The sequence below is a fragment of the Miscanthus floridulus genome, chromosome 3 (assembly GCF_019320115.1).
Source record: "Miscanthus floridulus cultivar M001 chromosome 3, ASM1932011v1, whole genome shotgun sequence".
NCBI classification, from domain to species: Eukaryota; Viridiplantae; Streptophyta; class Magnoliopsida; order Poales; family Poaceae; genus Miscanthus; species Miscanthus floridulus.
The window spans coordinates 14373514-14390943 of NC_089582.1; the positions used below are offsets into that span (position 1 = coordinate 14373514).

General features: G+C 44.2%; 1 protein-coding gene and 1 pseudogene across 1 annotated transcript; both read right to left on the minus strand.

Moving 5' to 3' along the window:
• Positions 1-6089: 6089 nt before the first annotated feature.
• On the minus strand, positions 6090-7691 carry LOC136543218 (uncharacterized). The gene has a single exon (XM_066535728.1). The coding sequence runs from the start codon at positions 7689-7691 to the stop codon at positions 6090-6092; it is 1602 nt and encodes a 533-aa protein (XP_066391825.1).
• Positions 7692-10034: 2343 nt separating this feature from the next.
• Positions 10035-13696, minus strand: LOC136543219 (uncharacterized; annotated as a pseudogene).
• Positions 13697-17430: the final 3734 nt, after the last annotated feature.

The window sequence follows — 17430 nt, forward strand, 5'->3', positions numbered from 1 at the left end:
ACATAATCACATAGATAACCTTAAAAGCTAGTGGGCTCTCCTGTCGGAAGGTTACTGAACAAGCTCCTTATTTAGAAAATGAACAATGGCATGCACAATTCTGTTGGTCTTCTTTCAGATTTTCAGTCAAACATTGCTTTTGTTTGGTTCTCAACTAGAATCTAGTAAATTGACTATCCCATATCCTAATGACTTCCCTCTTGTTTGCAGGGTCATGGTCCTGTCGATGAATTCCCGTACATGGACTTGCCTCAACACTTCAACCGCTACAAACATTTTATTCAATAGTTACAAGCAATTTAGTTCTGCTACTGAAGCAGTTTTAGTTAGCTCATTATCCAAAATGAAAATTGAATGCATGGTCAACAGAAGATATATGAAGGGAACCAGTAAGAATCGAAACAGGAAGAAATCTTGGAGTGGAGATACGAAGGGAAGAAACATAGAAAATGCATTAATCTGACATCAAATACAGGTTACTGTTCATTGCCTCCACACTTGCTTAATCTTGGATGTATGCAATTTTCTTGATCATCTTGGGTTCTGTGGTATTCTGGACGATACATGAGGTTTTCTAGATCCAAACTGGTGGGGAATACATGTTACCATGTGAAAGTTGCAAATGCTTACGATAGAAGATGGGCCGGTGAATCTACTTTTTTTGTGGGCCTGGCTTGGGAGCCGCGCTCTTTTGGCGCGCGTCCGTGCATTAAGCGTGTGGAGCTCTCCCGCCTCCGCTTCTTCCAATATATGGCAAGCGCGTTGGTTGATTTCCCAAAATAGAATGTGCAGTTGGATGATGGAATTCCTGCAGGCGTTTCCTGTAGTAAAATTCTATATTTATTTATGTTTGCTAAATTAGTAACTTCTTTTATGGGGGACATTAAATGATTTTTAGGGGCTTTGGATTGTATTATTGTTGGAGTATATCTCAATAAATGAAAAACATTTATAGCCCAAAGAAATCAGATTTGGTTTTCAAAGTGGAAACCTCTAAATAACCCCTGACGTCTTGCGTGCACCACCTCATGCCCGAAGATGATGTCACGCTCCTTGTGGAGCCTAGTAGGCACTCCCACACAGTCTGCGGCCTAGCTTATCTCCCCGTAGCACTCAGCGACAGTGAATTGGCTTAGGTGGCATGTGATGTCTCCAGCACCGCCCATCTGTTGGTGCAGCTGCCACTGGTACAGAAAACGTTTTCACAGGCGGTGGTAGAGGCATTTATACAGGCGGCCAAGTCCACCACCTGTACTAGGGGTCAGTACTAATCGGCCCACAGTACAGGCGGCGGACTGTGAGCCGCCTGTGAAAAAAGGGTTTTCACAGGCGGCTCACTTTGTCAGCCGCCTGTGAAAACCCATTTTTCACAGGCGGCTCACTCTGTGTGCCGCCTGTGTAATTATTTTTTTTTATTTCAAATTTTAATATTTGCCTCCACACTGTACTATATTTGTCACACACACACACACACACACATATATATATATATATATATATATATATATATATATATATATATATATATATAAGATATGCAAGCATGAACCATAAAATTGCATCATACATACAACACATATAAATATTACAGATGTGTACACATGAAATCAAACATCAAGCATAAAATTACATATAATACACGTCATTTCATGTTATGAGTTCAACCATTTGGTGTTTACATGTCATTTCGTTTCAAGTTTAGACCTGCTAGGTCTGTCAGCGCTCTAAATCTTTCACTTGCTAAATCACCGGCTTCATAAAAATATGATCCGGTACTTGGAATTATTTCTCTCATAATAAAACCGCACAAGTCTGCTACTATATCTTCCATAGTTTTTGGAGTGAATGGCACGTCCTTTCCTTTGCTTCTCGGCTGGAAACAAAGTTTAAAAGCATCATTGACACATGTCCAATATTAATATTTCCAACTTTAATGAGAAAACTTCATACATAGATATTTTTTACCATATTTTTGTCCCTGACGTATCGTCCCCGCTGCCTTATGAACTCACACACATAGTATCCGCAGTAGACCGATCCAGGTGGTTGCTTGTGGCACTATGTAATTAATGAGCAAAAGATTAAACTAAAATTGTCATGCCTTGTGTATTATTTATATGATGATATGTGTTCGGACAACTTACCGGATAATGGTGTTGTATCGTCAATGGCACACTAGGATCTGAGCGGGCGGCGTCGACCGGTCCTTTTTGCTTCTTATAAAACCGCCATGCCCTGTAGATATCGAATATAAAACACTATAGTTATTTAGAAACTCTAATTCATATAAGTACGGATGTGGTTGCATGTTGGCTCACCTTTCTAAATGAATCAGGAATGTTTGATACGACTGAGGAGGATAATGTAAGGAGTCTAGGACAAGCACCTTCCCTTCGAATGGATAAATATAAAAAACAATCCAATGGTCACTGCATGAATAAACGAGTGAGCGACACATGTACTTAGGGTTAACACGATAATTTGAAGTACGTATACGAGGTCACGCTTACCCAAAGTTGTAGGGTGCCAATATAAAATCCCTGTACTTATATCTCAGCATTGCTCTACCGAGATAGAGGGCATATTCCTTTACAGCTTCTGTAAATTGTTCTGGTGTTTTGTCCTTCTCTATCTTTGCTCTATCTTCATTTGTAAGTACAAATTTGTGCATATTTTCTTGTAACCTGATTGGACTCAGGTAACCGACCATCGATCCTATAGTTAACGATCTCTGCTCGTGGTCTTGCAAACTACATACAACATCCACATATTAGAGTTTATCACATTCCAAATTTAATAATAACAATGTGTGTGCATGAGTGATACTTACAGGCACCAGATTGTAATGAGTTGGACGTCAAGTTTCCTATAGTTCAACAGCAGGTGCATGTCCTCGAAGGTAACAAATGCCCCGCTTTTATCCTTGCCAGTAGCAAACACGTCTGCTGGTATGTCAACACTAACTGCATGCAGGCCAGCATTCACTGCTCTCATGTACCAGTCATGAAACCTTTTTATCGTCCATGGACCCTTTTCAAGCACCGTCCATTGCAGCATAGGCCTTCCGGGCACATAGTTACTGGGGACATTGACATAATCATCAACCGTTGGCTTTCTTATATCCTTAAGGGTCAATGGTGTATTTGATGGCGGTTCGACATGTACATCGCCACTTGGGGCTTCCTTTGTTGGTGGCACGGCTTCAGTTGCTTGGCCGGCGGCTTCCTTATTCTGTGACGGTTCGAGCTCAACGACTCGTGCCGTCTGCTGCTTTCCAAGCCCTTTCAGAAATAGAACTGTGCCTGCTGCTTTCCCCTTTTTTGGCTCATAGGGAGAAACCAATTTTGGAATTGGAAATTTCTTTGCCTTCTTGGAGGCCGGTGCTTGTGGGGGAGTTTGCTCTGCTTCCTTATGCTTTGGTGGTGGCGGGGGAGTTTGCTCATCTTCATTCTACTTTGGTGGTGGCGGGGGAGTTTGCTCTACCTCCTTCTCTGGTGTTGTGTCCTTCTTGGCTGGCGGAGTCTGCTGCTCAGGCATGTTCTTGGCTGGCCCCTAGAGCTCATCCAGCGAGAATGACATATCATGTATTGGGGATGACGACGGTGGCTCATAAATATACGGGGATGCTGGAGCTCATCCAGGAGTTTGCTCTACCTCCTGTCAATTCAATTGTTAGGTACATACATACACATGCATTATTCTCTCGTATAGACAATCTACGAGCATATATACCTCATCATCATTTGGCTCATCTTCAGGCTCGTAATTAGGGTCACGTTCCAACTCAAGACGGGCCTTCTTAGCTCTAGGAGATTCACGCGGTGATACGCTCGGGCTCCTATAAGGTTCGGATCCAGAGGAGTCAGATCCCGGTGTACCTATCTGGGCATCGGCCTGCTCAGCATTTGATGGAGTACTCATCTGCATGAAATATAAGTATAACCACGGAATATAAGTATAAACATGGAATACAAGTATTAACATGGATTACATAGCCTAATCAATTAGCGAACCTATTATTAACAAACCTAATTAACTAACACTAATTTGCAAACCCTAAATAATGAATATTAAATAGGAAACCCTATTTAACAAACTAATTATTATTTCACAAACCCTAATTATGCATGAAATATAAGTATTAACATGGAAAAAACATAGCTAAATTATGGAAAAAACCCTAACAAAAAACATAGTACATACCATTAATTACTAACTAAACTAATTCACAAACCCTAAATAAAGGGAATAAATAACCGTTAATTACTTACTAAATTAACTAACAAACCTATTATTAATAAACACTAACTAAATTAACTAACTAAATTAACTAATTACTAAATAAACCCTAACAAAAAATATTACTAACTATTAATAAAAAACCATAACAAAAAACATTGCTAAATTTTGCAAACAAACCCTAACTAAATTAACTAACTAAATTAACTAATTACTAACTAACTAAATTACTAACTAAATTAGCTAATTACTAACAAAATTACCTAACAAACACTAATAAAACATTACTAATTAATTAAAAAAAAGGCAAGGCGGCCTGCCAGGCCCAGCAGGCCCAGCAAGGGCCTGCCAGGCCCAGCAGGCAACGCCGCCGGCGCTCAGAGGGGCGCGCGCGCGGCGGCGCACATGGCAGCTGCCACCGCACCGATCGGAGCCGCCTCGGAGCAGAGCTCGGCGGTGGCGGGTGTGCACGGCCTACCTCTCGGCGTTCCGGCGACGTCGCGGCGGCGGCGCGTAGGCGGATTCCTGGCGCGGCGCGGCAGCTGCTGGCGGCGGCGGTTCGCTGCGGCGGAGTGGAGGTCCCTCGGCGGCGTGGCGGCGGCAGCTCACGACGGTGGCGGTCCGGCGAGCGGTGGCGGAGCGGCGGCGGATTTCGGCAGCCTGACGGCGTCCAATTTCTGAACTCGCGCCTCCGGGACTTAGAAATTTTCGCGGTCCACGCGCGGGAACTTATATTGGAGCACATTAGTACAGGCGGGCCATATTGACCACCGCCTGTAAAAATCTTTTCACAGGCGGGCGTCATTGACCGCCGCCTGTACTAATATATTAGTACAGGCGGTTGTTAATGAGGGCCGCCTGTACTAATACATTAGTATAGGCGGCCCTCATCAACAGCCGTCTGTACTAATGTTTTTTTCATTTTCCACAGGAATTCAGGTTATTTATTCCCTTTATTTAGGGCCAGCGTTGCTTGCTGGGCCCGCCTTGCCTGCTGGGCCTCCTGGGCCAGCGTTGCCTGCTGGGCCCGTCTATACTAATTTAGTTAGTTAGTAATTTAGTTAGTGTTTATTAATAATAGGTTTGTTAGTTAATTTAGTAAGTAATTAAAGGTTATTTATTCCCTTTATTTAGGGTTTGTGAATTAGTTTAGTTAGTAATTAATGGTATGTTAATTAGGGTTAGTTATTATTTCATGTACTTAATTAGGGTTTGTGGATTAATTTAGTTAGTAAATAATGGTTTGTTAATTAGGGTTATTTATTATTTCATGTACTTAGTGGATTAATTTAGTTAGTAATTAAAGGCTTGTTTAATAGGGTTAGTTATTATTTCATGTACCTAGGGTTCGTGAATTAATTAAGTTTTTAATTAAAGGTTTGTTAATTAGGGTTAGTTAATATTTCATGTACCTTGGGTTAGTAAATAATATAGAATCCAAAGGTATACAAGAAGGGGAAAGAGGTTTTAATTAAGATTTGTTTAATTAAGTTAGAAAATAATATCATAGTCCAAAGGTATACAACAAGGGGAAATGTAAACATCTTGCTTAATAAGAAAGAGTAGCATTAGGTACAAATGATAAGTGATACATTAGTTACATGATAAACAATCTAGCGTGCTACAGTCCTTCCTTGTCCATCATGGCGCACCCAGGGCAAAGAGGTTTGCGGGATACTTTTCTCCACATTTTTTATCTTTTCTTCAAAGTTTGTAAAAAGAGACATCTCGCTGAACTGGTTAACATCCTCTAAATCCATTACACCATCAACTCCTACAATTTGTTGCTTTCCAGGGATTGCTACGTGCTTTGGCTTTTGGGTACTTTTCTTTTCATTCGTAGATAGAATTTATTCCACATAGAACACCTGTGCAGCACGGTTAGCAAGGATCCACGGATCATCTTTGTAACCTACTTTACTTAGATCAAGAACTCTTTGGCCATAGTTATCCACAGTGACATGTTTATCTTGAACCCATCGACATCGGAACACTGGAATCTGCAGGCGTGGACCATATTCAACCTCCCATATGTCATCAATGAATCCAAAGTATGTAGTTTCTTCACCAGTTGTATCATCTACAGCCTCACATCGAATGCCACTATTCTGTGCCATGCGCTTGGTGTCCCTAAAACTGGTGGAAAATGTGAAGCCACTAATGTCATAGCTCTGCCATGATATGACCTGGCTTGATGGTCCAGATGCTAAAATCTTGATGGTTTCTGATTCATCTGTCATGTCCAAATTCTTTAGCCATGCGGTGAACCGACGCTTGTGTTCCTTGTGTACCCAATCATTTGTGCATCCTGGATTCTCCTCACGAAGCTCTTTCATGTGCTGCTTGGTGAATGGGTCCATTATTATGAGTTGTTGTAGTATGCTGTAATGTACCTCTAGGACTATGTTGTAATCTGGTGGGATGAATGATTTCCGTCCCATCCTCCCTCGTCCACCAAGCCTTCCCTCATGTCGCAACGGAGGCAAACCAATTGATACCTGGTCTTTTAGGAGATTATTACATAATGGTCCTCCAGACTCAATGGCCTCTTCTGTAGTGTATGCCTCTATCATGGAACCCTCCGGATGAGCACGATTTGACATATAGCCATTCAATATTGACATGAAACGCTCATACGTCCACATTTCATGGAAATACATGGGGCCCAATGCCTCAATTTGAGGCACCAAATGAACAATAAGGTGTACCATGATATCAAAGAACGTTGGGGGAAAGCACATCTCCAACTGGCTCAATGTCTCTGCAGCAAATTTCTGTAGGGACTCTAACTCATCACGGATAATTACCTTCTCAGATATCTTATTGAAGAAGTAGCACAACCGTGTGATTGCCATCTTTAAGAACACTGGATTTATAGCCCTGATGGCAATAGGAAGAAAAGTGGTCAGCATTACATGACAATCATGTGAGTTGTAGTTGGTGAGTGTAAGGTCTTTCATTGAAACAAGACTCCTTATGTTGGAGCAGAAACCAGATGGAACTTTTAAATTCTTCAACCACACACACATTGCATGTTTCTCCTCTCTGTTTAGGTTATAGCTTGCTGCCGGTAGATGGTACTTCCCATTCTCTAGGAGTACAGGGTGAAGTTCTTTTCTGATCTTTAAATGTTGCATGTCCAAACGTGAATTGAGACCTTCCTTTGTCTTGCTCTTTATGTCTAGCAAAGTTCCAACTACGCTGTCAAACACATTCTTCTGAACATGCATACCATCGATCGCATGTCGTACGTCTAAGTCTTTCCAGTACGATAAGTACTTAAAGAAAATAGACTTCTTCTTGAATGTGTCCCCCTCATTTGCCTTCACAACCTTTCTTGGTTTCCCATCTTTGGTCTTTTTTCCAAACACAAACTTGACATTCTCAACTATCTTATACACTCTGTGCCCTTTACTATAACCTGATGGAGCAGTAGATTTTGATTCATCCATATTGTCAAAGTACTTATTCATCTTTTGTAAGCGGTACTTATGGCCTGCCGGTAGCCACCTCTATGCCTCATGTACACTATCTTGTTAGATGGAGGAAGAGACACGTGCCATGTTCCATCTATGCACTCTACACAACCAACCTTTCCCTTGAACTGGCCTGATAATGAGAAGAGAGCAGGATAATCATTAATTGTGACAATAATAATTGCTCTCAGTGTGAATGTCTCTTTGCGGAACGCATCGATCATTTTCACACCCACTTCCCATAGTATTTGCATCTCTTGCATTAAGGGCTCTAGAAATACATCCATATCAACTCCAGGTTGTGTAGGTCCAGAAATAAGAATGGTTAGCAAAAGATATTTTCTTTTTTGACACAACCATGAAGGAAGGTTGTATATTGTCATGATCACTGGCCATGTGCTGTGCGTGCTGCTCCTCTCGGCAAATGGATTCATTCCATCAGTACTCAGAGCAAACCTTACATTTCGTGGATCCTCGGCAAAGTCTGGATATTTCTTATCGAATTCTTGCCATTGCTTTGCATCGGCTGGATGTCGTAACTTTCCATCATCTTTCCTTTCATCAGAAGCATGCCAGGTCACAAGTTCCGCATCATCAGGGTTTGCAAACAAACACCTCAAACGATCAACCACAGGGAGATACCATATCACCAATGCAGGAATTCTTCTCAACGCATAATAGTCCACTTCGATATTGCTAGTGGGCTTTGAACGTTTGTCTTGTTGAGTCTTTGTTTGCGTCTTCTTTCGCTTCCTCCCTGAAGAAACAGAGGCTGCATTCTCTTCCTCTCGATAATCTTTATTCGTCTTGTACCTACTAGCACCACAGTTTGGACAACTGTCTAAGTCTTTATACTGATCACCCCGATATAGAATACAATGATTTCTACATGCGTGGATCTTCTCAACACCCATCGTAAGTGGACTGACTAGCTTCTTTGCATAGTATGTGTTAGCAGGCACTTTGTTCTCCTTAGGAAGAAGGTCTCCAAGTACACGCAATAAATCATTGAAACTAGCATCGGACCAACCATATCTAGCCTTAATCGTCAAAAACTGAAGAACAGCCCGTAGTGTCGACCACTCTTTGGTACAACCTTTCGACTCGTCGTACAAAGGCTCTTCTGCTGCCTTCTTCAAGGCTTCCATTCGCTTCATGAAGAATATTGATGGATCCGCACAACGGTTCATTATTGCCTCTAAGAAATCTGCATCTTCAATGGCATCAGTGTTAACATGCTGAGTTTCATTAACATCGGACGTAGAATTATGAGTTTGATTGACATCTGGCATAGCATGATGGGTTTCATTGATATCTGGCATAGCATCACATTCATTGAGATATGGCATTGGACCCTCCACATTGATGTTACTTGCAGTGTTGTCAGTTGTCCGCATATAAGGTGTAGAACTACCCTCACCATGTTTTGTCCAAATCAAGTAGTCCTCTACAAATCCTCTGCAAACCAGATGAGAAGTGATTGCTTCCACATTGTCAAATACCACAATATTTTTACAGTCTGCGCATGGACAACATATGTGCTTCGCCTTTGTTCTCTGAGCATGTATCTTCACGGCATCAATAAATTTTTGGACCTCCACTACATAAGATGGGTCTAATCTTGATAAGTTGTACATCCATAATGACCTCTCCATATTTATCTGTAATTAGTTAGGAAAATATTGTATGTCACTCTAAAAACAAAACGAAAATAACCCCTCATAACTAAGATTCTATCCTCCATCAATTAAATAGATATGAAAACCTACCTCCTACAGAATTTACAAAATAAAAAATTTAAATAATTATTTAAACTCATTTTTATAATTATAAGAATTAATTAAACGGAGATGGCATCTTGAATAACAAACCCTAAGTATAAGCAAAAATGAAGTTCAAAACCTTTTGGAAGTTTCTCACCAAAGAAATGAAGTTCAAAACCTCCCCCCCCTTGGAATCGCCACTTCTCTGTCCGCCACTGTGCACACAGCACGCGAGTAACTGTTCTTGTCTGGAGGTGGACGAAGGGAATTTATAGCAGCATTAACACAGGCGGTTGGTAAGGAGGACCGCCTGTGTAAAACAATTTACACAGGCGGCTCTCCTATCTCTACCGCCTGTGTAAATACCTGTATTTACACAGGCGGTTTATAATGTCAGCCGCCTGTGTAAATGGTATTTACACAGGCGGTTGTCATTGTAAACCGCCTGTGTAAATACACGTATTTACACAGGCGGTAGAGATAGGAGAGCCGCCTGTGTAAATTGTTTTACACAGGCGGTTCTCTTGCTGGGCCCACCCTATTTTTTGTACTGGCGTCATGAAATTGTGAACCGCCTGTGAAAAAAAAAACAACGTGCCAGCAAAAATGATTTCTGTAGTAGTGTGCCATGCCCACGGTTGTCATTCATCCTGCGGAGCTAGACCTTGAGCCTGTTCAATTTGCCCCATCCACATGGAAGAGGTGGAGGACAAAGTCCTCCCCTCGGCAGTGGACAAGGTGTTGCCTGAGTACTGATCAAGCGCCACACCCTCTGGGAGATCGGCGATGAAGAATCTCTCCTTGGCGAGGTCGATCCAGTCCTAGGATGTATTGGGTCGCCATATAGATTTTGTCGCAGGCGAGCACAATAGTAGGCGGGATATGGACCGTTGACTTATCGAGAAGACCCGTGGCTATGCAGCAGATGGCCCAGGAGCCGAACTGTAGGACACACACCAGTGCCATGACCTTATTGTCTGACTCCTAGGTGCAGACGCTAAAGCGGTAGGACAAGGCGTCGTTGCCGTGGTCGGCTGGGAGGGGCATCGCATGGCGGCCCTCCAAAAGGAAGATGGCTGTGGCGACTGTGGGAGCACCATGGCCTAACCTATGATAGGGTACAACAGTGGGGAGCGCACAGCGAGACAAGCACGGTGGAAGGTCTCGCCACAGAACTCGAAGAGGACCAAGTCGTTCCAGCAGTCCCAAACGTTCGACACCGGCGAGTCGCCGAAACCGAAGTCAGCACTCACCTCCGTGCTACAGGCATCAAGAAGCGGGATGAACTCCAAGCCAGAGATGCCTCCATTGGACACGTAGACCCCAAGCAAGCACGTCAAGTGTAGGCGCCGCATGGCCAACACTTGCTGGTGAGTGCGGTACTAACCAGGCAGCTCTGGCATCCGAGACGGAGAAGGATCTTGTCAAGGAGATCTCCGTTGGTGAGGGCGTGGTGCAACGATGGGAGCTCTGCTCAGTTAAAGACATTTCATGTAAAATATGATTTTTTTTCTATATATGCACCAGATTAAAAGTGTGGGACACATTTTCCTAGGATTGGTTTGTCATAATTTATGTGAATTCCCTGGATATATTTATTTATGTTTGCCAAATTAGTAACTTCTATTATGGGGGGACATTAAATGATTTTAAGGTGCTTTGGATTGTATTATTGTTGGAGTATATCTCAGTAAACAAAAAACATTTATAGCCCAAAGAAATCAGATTTGGTTTTCAAAGTGGAAACCTCTAAATAAACCCTGACTTGTTGTGTGTTGCCTACTTAGCCCCAACCTACCAGACCAAGTGTTCAGCACATTAAACTTTCGCATACCAATCATTTTACCGCCGGGCTCGTTTTGCTAACTGGTATTGTGTACCTGGACAGCTGCAGTGGCATTCTTGGCCACGCTTGTTTTGGGCCGCCGGCCTGTGGCGCACACTCGGCCCCGACCACCTCGCACTCCTCTGTGGGGAAGCCATCTTCCTCGAGCGCATGCACCGCCTCATGCCCGACAATGATGTCACGCTCCTTGTGGATCCTAGCTAGTAGGCGCTCCCACACAGCCTGCGGCCTTATCTCCCCGTAGCATTCAGCGACAGTGAATCGGCTTAGGTGGCATGGGATGTTGTCCCCAGCACCGCCCACCTGTTGGTGCTGCTGCCATGCCCACGGTCATCATTCATCCTGCGGAGCCAGACGCGTTGAGCCTGTTCAATTCGCCCCATCCACATGGAAGTTGTTGAGGACAGAGTCCTCCCTTGGCAATGGACAAGGTTGCCTGGGTACTGATCAAGCGCTGCACCCTCAGGGAGATCGACGATGAAGAATCTCTCCTCGGCGAGGTCGATCTAGTCCTAGGATGTATTGGGTCACCATATAGATCTTGCCGCAGGCGAGCACAATAGTAGGCAGGATATGGACCGTTGACTTATTGAGAAGACCCATGGCTATGCAGCGGATGGCCCAGGAGCCAGACCGTAGGACACACACCAGTGCCACGACCTTATTGTCTGACTCCTAGGTGCATACGCTGAAGCGGTAGCACAAGGCATCGTCATCGTGGTCGGCTGGGAGAAGCATCACATGGGCGTACTCCGAGAAGGTGGATGGCTACGGCAACCATGGGAGCACCATGGCCTTGTCCGTGTCCTTGTTAGGGTACAACAGTGGGGAGCGCACAGCGAGACCAGCTCCGTCGAGGTGCCGCGAGGCCAGCACTTGCTGGTGTGCACGACACTAACGACTGAGCTCCGGCATCCAAGGCTTATAAGGATCTTGTCAAGGAGATCTCCGTTGGTGGCGGCATGTTGCAATGATCCCAGCACCGCTGGGTTAAAAACATTTAATGTAAAATATGATTTTTTTTCTATATATGCACCAGATTAAAAGTGTGGGATACATTTTCCTACGTTTCATTTGTCATAATATATGTGAATTCCCTGCATATGTGTATTTTTTATTTTTGCTAAATTAGTAAATTCTTTTATGGGGGGGCATTAAATGTTTTTAGGGGCTTTGGATTGTACTGTTGTGAGTGTATATCTCAAGAAAAGGAAAACGTCCATTCTTGGCCATAATCATCTTGAGTCACCAGACTATGGTTGAGCACTAGGTTTTTTCTAAGTGTTGCTATGGACTAAGCACCTATGTATCTCACATCAACACATATTAGTCCACCTAGGTTATCACTCAATTATCAAAACCAAACCAGGGTCATTCACAAGCTCCTACACAATTCTAGTGATCATGGTAATTAACAAGCTGCCAGTAGAACTAGCAAGCTACTCAAACAACAACAAAAACTACATGAGGCAAACAAGCAAGTGGGCAAAACGACTACGCAGGCACGAGATTGCACAAAGTAAAGAGCAAGTGTAGAATCCGCAAACCACAGGAACAATGAAGATACAAGATTTATCTTTTGAGGTTCGATGATTCGCGCGATCACCTTCTCCCCATGGTGGCATGTACAAAGATTGCATATCACACCTAGTCGCGTAATATATATCCCGCTCTTATAATCAGGTGGATACAAGAAGAAAACATATTTTAAACAAATATTTTTTTGTTTCCAAACAAGTCCACAAATACTTGATTTTTGCCGGTGATTCTGATTTTTTTCTATTTTTAACACTTTTTGTAAACTAATTTTAAATCTAACACTGTTTTTTGTTTCAAAAGTAACACTTTTGGCCGTGCCTATTGCCATGGTACGGCGAAACGCCTGTGCCGCGCCATGCATGGTGGCGTGGCGGTAGGATGATGTGGCGACGACCGGGGCTGCTGACCGGTGACGTGGCAGGGCCTGCCGTGCCACCGAACTTGGCGCGGCAGTGACGCGCTCTAATCGGTGGCGCGGCAGAGCCGGCTAAAATGTCCGCAGCCCAGTTCCGTCTGCCCGCCGCGCCCGCTGTGAATTCGTGCCCGCCGCTCCTATCCACCACGCCCGCCGCCGGCAGTGCCAGCCACCGCTCCTGCCGCACGCCGCTCCCGCCGCGCCACAAAATGCCAGCACGCGCCACAAAATGCCGACCGCACCACAAACGCCGGCACACCACGTCCGTCAGCTGCCCGCCTTGCCCGCACGCTGGCGCGACATCCCCTCCGGCCACCCGCCGTGGCCTCCAGCCATGCACGGCGGCTGCCCGCCGCGCCACCACCTCCGGCCGCCCGCCGCGGCCTCTGGCCACGGCCGTGCCCGCCACCGCCCTCATTGCATCGCCCGCGACTGCCGCCGCTGAGAGGACGAGCGCTGCTGCCGCGAGCTACTCCCCTAGTGAGTCTAGTTATACATTAGTTGTTATAGTTAGCCTTGTATAGATGTTAATATTAGATTAGTTAGTATAGTTATAGTTAGAATAGGTATTAATATTACTATGGACATTACGTACGATGATTTCGACGAATTGATGAAGTTTCTTGAAATGCTTTTGTAGATGGATTGTTGTGTTAGAGTTTTATACGGAGAAAGTGTTAGGATAGAAGATGGTATGTTTGAGGATATGGAAGAAGAATTGGAATGGTTTGATGAACCTCCTAGCTTCAACGACCTTTGTGTCCATTTGAGTGCAAAGTTTGGCGGTGATTTCACACTAAAGGGGAGGTTTGATACTGGGAAGACTAGGGCACACTATGTCCTCATGCCCTTGCGCGACCCTGCTCACTGGTCCCACCACACTAGGGTGCTCTAAGGTTCCAATATGCCCATGGCTAAGGCGGTGGTGGAGAATGGGCACATGATGCAGGGTGTCCAGGACGGGCCATCCATTGACGGTGTTGGAGGCAATGAGCAAGAATTAGGGGTGGAAGGGGAAGCAACTCAGGGTAACATAGATTTGGACGGTCAGTTGATGCAGGAGCAGTTTCATTCAACTGCAGTAGGATGTATAAGCAATGACTTCTGTTGATGCAAAAGTGGATCTGCAAACACAAAGGGCTAATACCCGAATCGATATCCAAGGCGTGCCAGTCGATTTGACCTGTTAATCGACAAGGATGAAGATATGAGCACTTTGGTCCTGACAACAGCGATACGCCCGGAAGTCACGGCCAAGAGGTACTCACGCGGAACTCGAGAATCGCCGAAGGTCGCACTGAAGCAATGCAACTCGCCGAATCAGTGAGAACTCGTGAAAAGAAAAAAAATATGCAAATTGACGAAGTCCCGAAAAGTAAGTAGATGCAAATAGGAGTAAAAATTGGTTTTGATATTGATTGATATATTTATTACATTGCCCCTCACTCCATATTTATACCCTGATCTAAAGAGACACAACCAAACACAACTAGGACACCAAGCCCATATCTAAGGAAACACGTGACTCTTACATGAATCATACTCTAACAAATATAGAAAAGGAAATCAACTCCTATCTATTTCCCTGTCCGCCTCAATTACGATGGAAATCTCACCGTCCTCCTTTCCATCGGCATACTCCCTGTTTCATCGGCAACAGTCTTCAAGTCTTCCTTCATCGGCATACTCCCTGTTTCATCGGCAGTAGTCTTCAAGTCTTCCTTCATCGGCATACTCCCTGTTTCATCGGCAGTAGTCTTCAAGCCTCCCTTCATCGGCATCGACAATAACACCTCCAACCTCATCGGCAACGCCCGAGTCTAAATCAACCTTTCCATCGACCACCACCAGCTATCGGCAACCATCTTTACGAGCTGGCTTTCATCGGCTATCAGAATATACAGTAACTTTCCCCTTGCCGATTAGTCCACTCCGATCATTTTGACACGTGCAAAAAATGGTGTCAACACATGCCCCCCAATTTCAGAGTATAAAACCATTAATGCTCCGAAATTTACTCCAGATAACGTTTGCCTTCGCCCGATTACCGTAACTCATTCTCCAAGCCAGAACTTGATCTGTTATCAAATCCAATCAAATCTAATCCAGATTCACGCACTTCAATAAATATCGCACAATCGCCAACCACTCTTGCCTTGATTATGGTTAAGATACCGAAACAATAACCCATCGGCAAGATCTTAACATGATAATGCTGTCATTTTCAGAATTAAAATATCCTGTATTGATATCTCTTCCAAATCATGATTACTTACCATCAACTTATCTGTACAATCCCCTGATTATCGTGCGAACAGTTACCATATTCATCTGAACCACCTCGACCTACATGCGCGCGGTATAGAGATAAGTCCAAAATACCCCTACTCCAAGCGGCTTATAAATAGATTCCTCCGGAACACTCGTTTTCTACCCTCAGACTCCAATCTTTGACATTTTCTCTTTCCGGCGGCGACTCCAACGAACAACTGCGCGACCTCAACCAACAAGAACTCTTCTCCAGCGTTAACCTCAAGTCTCCGGCTCGTGCCCCCATCTTCCTCAAGATAATGGCAATCAACTTCGACGTCCCTGCGGTTCGCTCTACTTCCATTACCTTTTACTTTGATTCCCCTAGTTTTTGCAAATCCATACAGTTGGTGATTTTTCCTTTCTTTTGTTCTCCGGATCCTTTAAACTCAGGAACTGCGCAACAAATTAGTTATTCTAACCAATCAGCCGCATGTTCAATGCCTAGGACCAATGGGCAACCCAGATCCAACTGATCTGATTAATGCAGAGGTTAACAGAATCCCCTTTAGAGCCCAAAATTTCTCTCTAAATTTATGGAAAGACACATTCCGATCTTGGCCCAAAACCACCAAAGGGTGGAAAGATTGGTACTTGAGGGTTAATAGATCGATGCAAGTATACTGGGCAGAACGGAAGCTAGACCAATGCATTAGGCTATCTATTGCCGATATGCAGAAGAATGAATCAATGATGATTGCAGCTGCTTACTTCTGGTCAGACACAACAAACACTTTTATGTTTGGACATGGCCCAGCTACTCCCACACTTGCCGATGTCCACATGCTCACTGGCTTGGATATTTCAACTGCCGATGAAGGCTCCATCTATGGTAGAAAATCTGAATATAGGGTGAATACCCGCAACATCGGGGTTGGACGGGATACATTCAAGAATACCAGAAGACCGGGACACTTAACCAGAGGGAACATGCCACATTCTTGAATATGTGGTTAGAAAAATTTATCTTCTGTGGTCGATCAGTAGGACCAACCAACGCCTTCCTCCCCGCAGCTGAACTTTTGGCTAATGGTGTAAGGTTTCCTCTCGGCCGATACCTTCTGAGCTCCACTTATCATCTTCTTCATCAAGTGTCTCAGAAACTTTTGCTTGGCGAACCCATCGGCAACCTAGGAGGCCCGTGGTGGTTTATCAACATGTGGCTGAATGCCCATATGCACAAACGTTTGCAATGGGACTTTTTTGCCCAACAATTCCCACGAGAAATTGCTGAAGACCATGTGCTCGGGGACGATGAATCGGCAACACGCTCACCCCACAATTTTGGTGAAGCCATAATTGTCCTTCCTGGAACAGAGGCCAATGAAGACCAGATCGGCAGATTCTTCCAAAGCTTCTACAATGGTCTTTCTCGTGATCACAGAGCCTGGGTACCTTATATTGACGAGGAAAACAGATTCCCCCTTCTTTTCAACTTTGCCGATGACACCCTGAATCAGGATAAGGAACTCATGATGGCCATCATTACTCCCAGGGCAATTCCAGTAAATACATTTGGTAGCGGGAAAAACACCATCATTACATATGAATTTTACAACCCATCGGCAGTATCCCGTCAATTGGCTTTTGGGCAACTGCCAATCAAACTTTGCTTTGCCGATGTGATCAAACCCAGGGAAACAATCACCTGTGGAACAGATTGGAACAAGGTAGTACAACTTTCCCCCGATGCCGATACTACAGATGTTGATATATCCACCTGGACGCCAGTATCCTTCATCACCGAGTCATATAAGCAATGGTGGCGAGAGTGGAAGGAACAACTGTTTGCAACTTCTGCTCACACATATCGGCACATGATCGACCCTGAATATGCCATCC

What these genes read in the sequence shown, in the direction of transcription:
- LOC136543218 (XM_066535728.1), bottom strand. Translation starts at nt 7,691, where the DNA reads ATGGATGAATCAAAATCTACTGCTCCATCAGGTTATAGTAAAGGGCAC.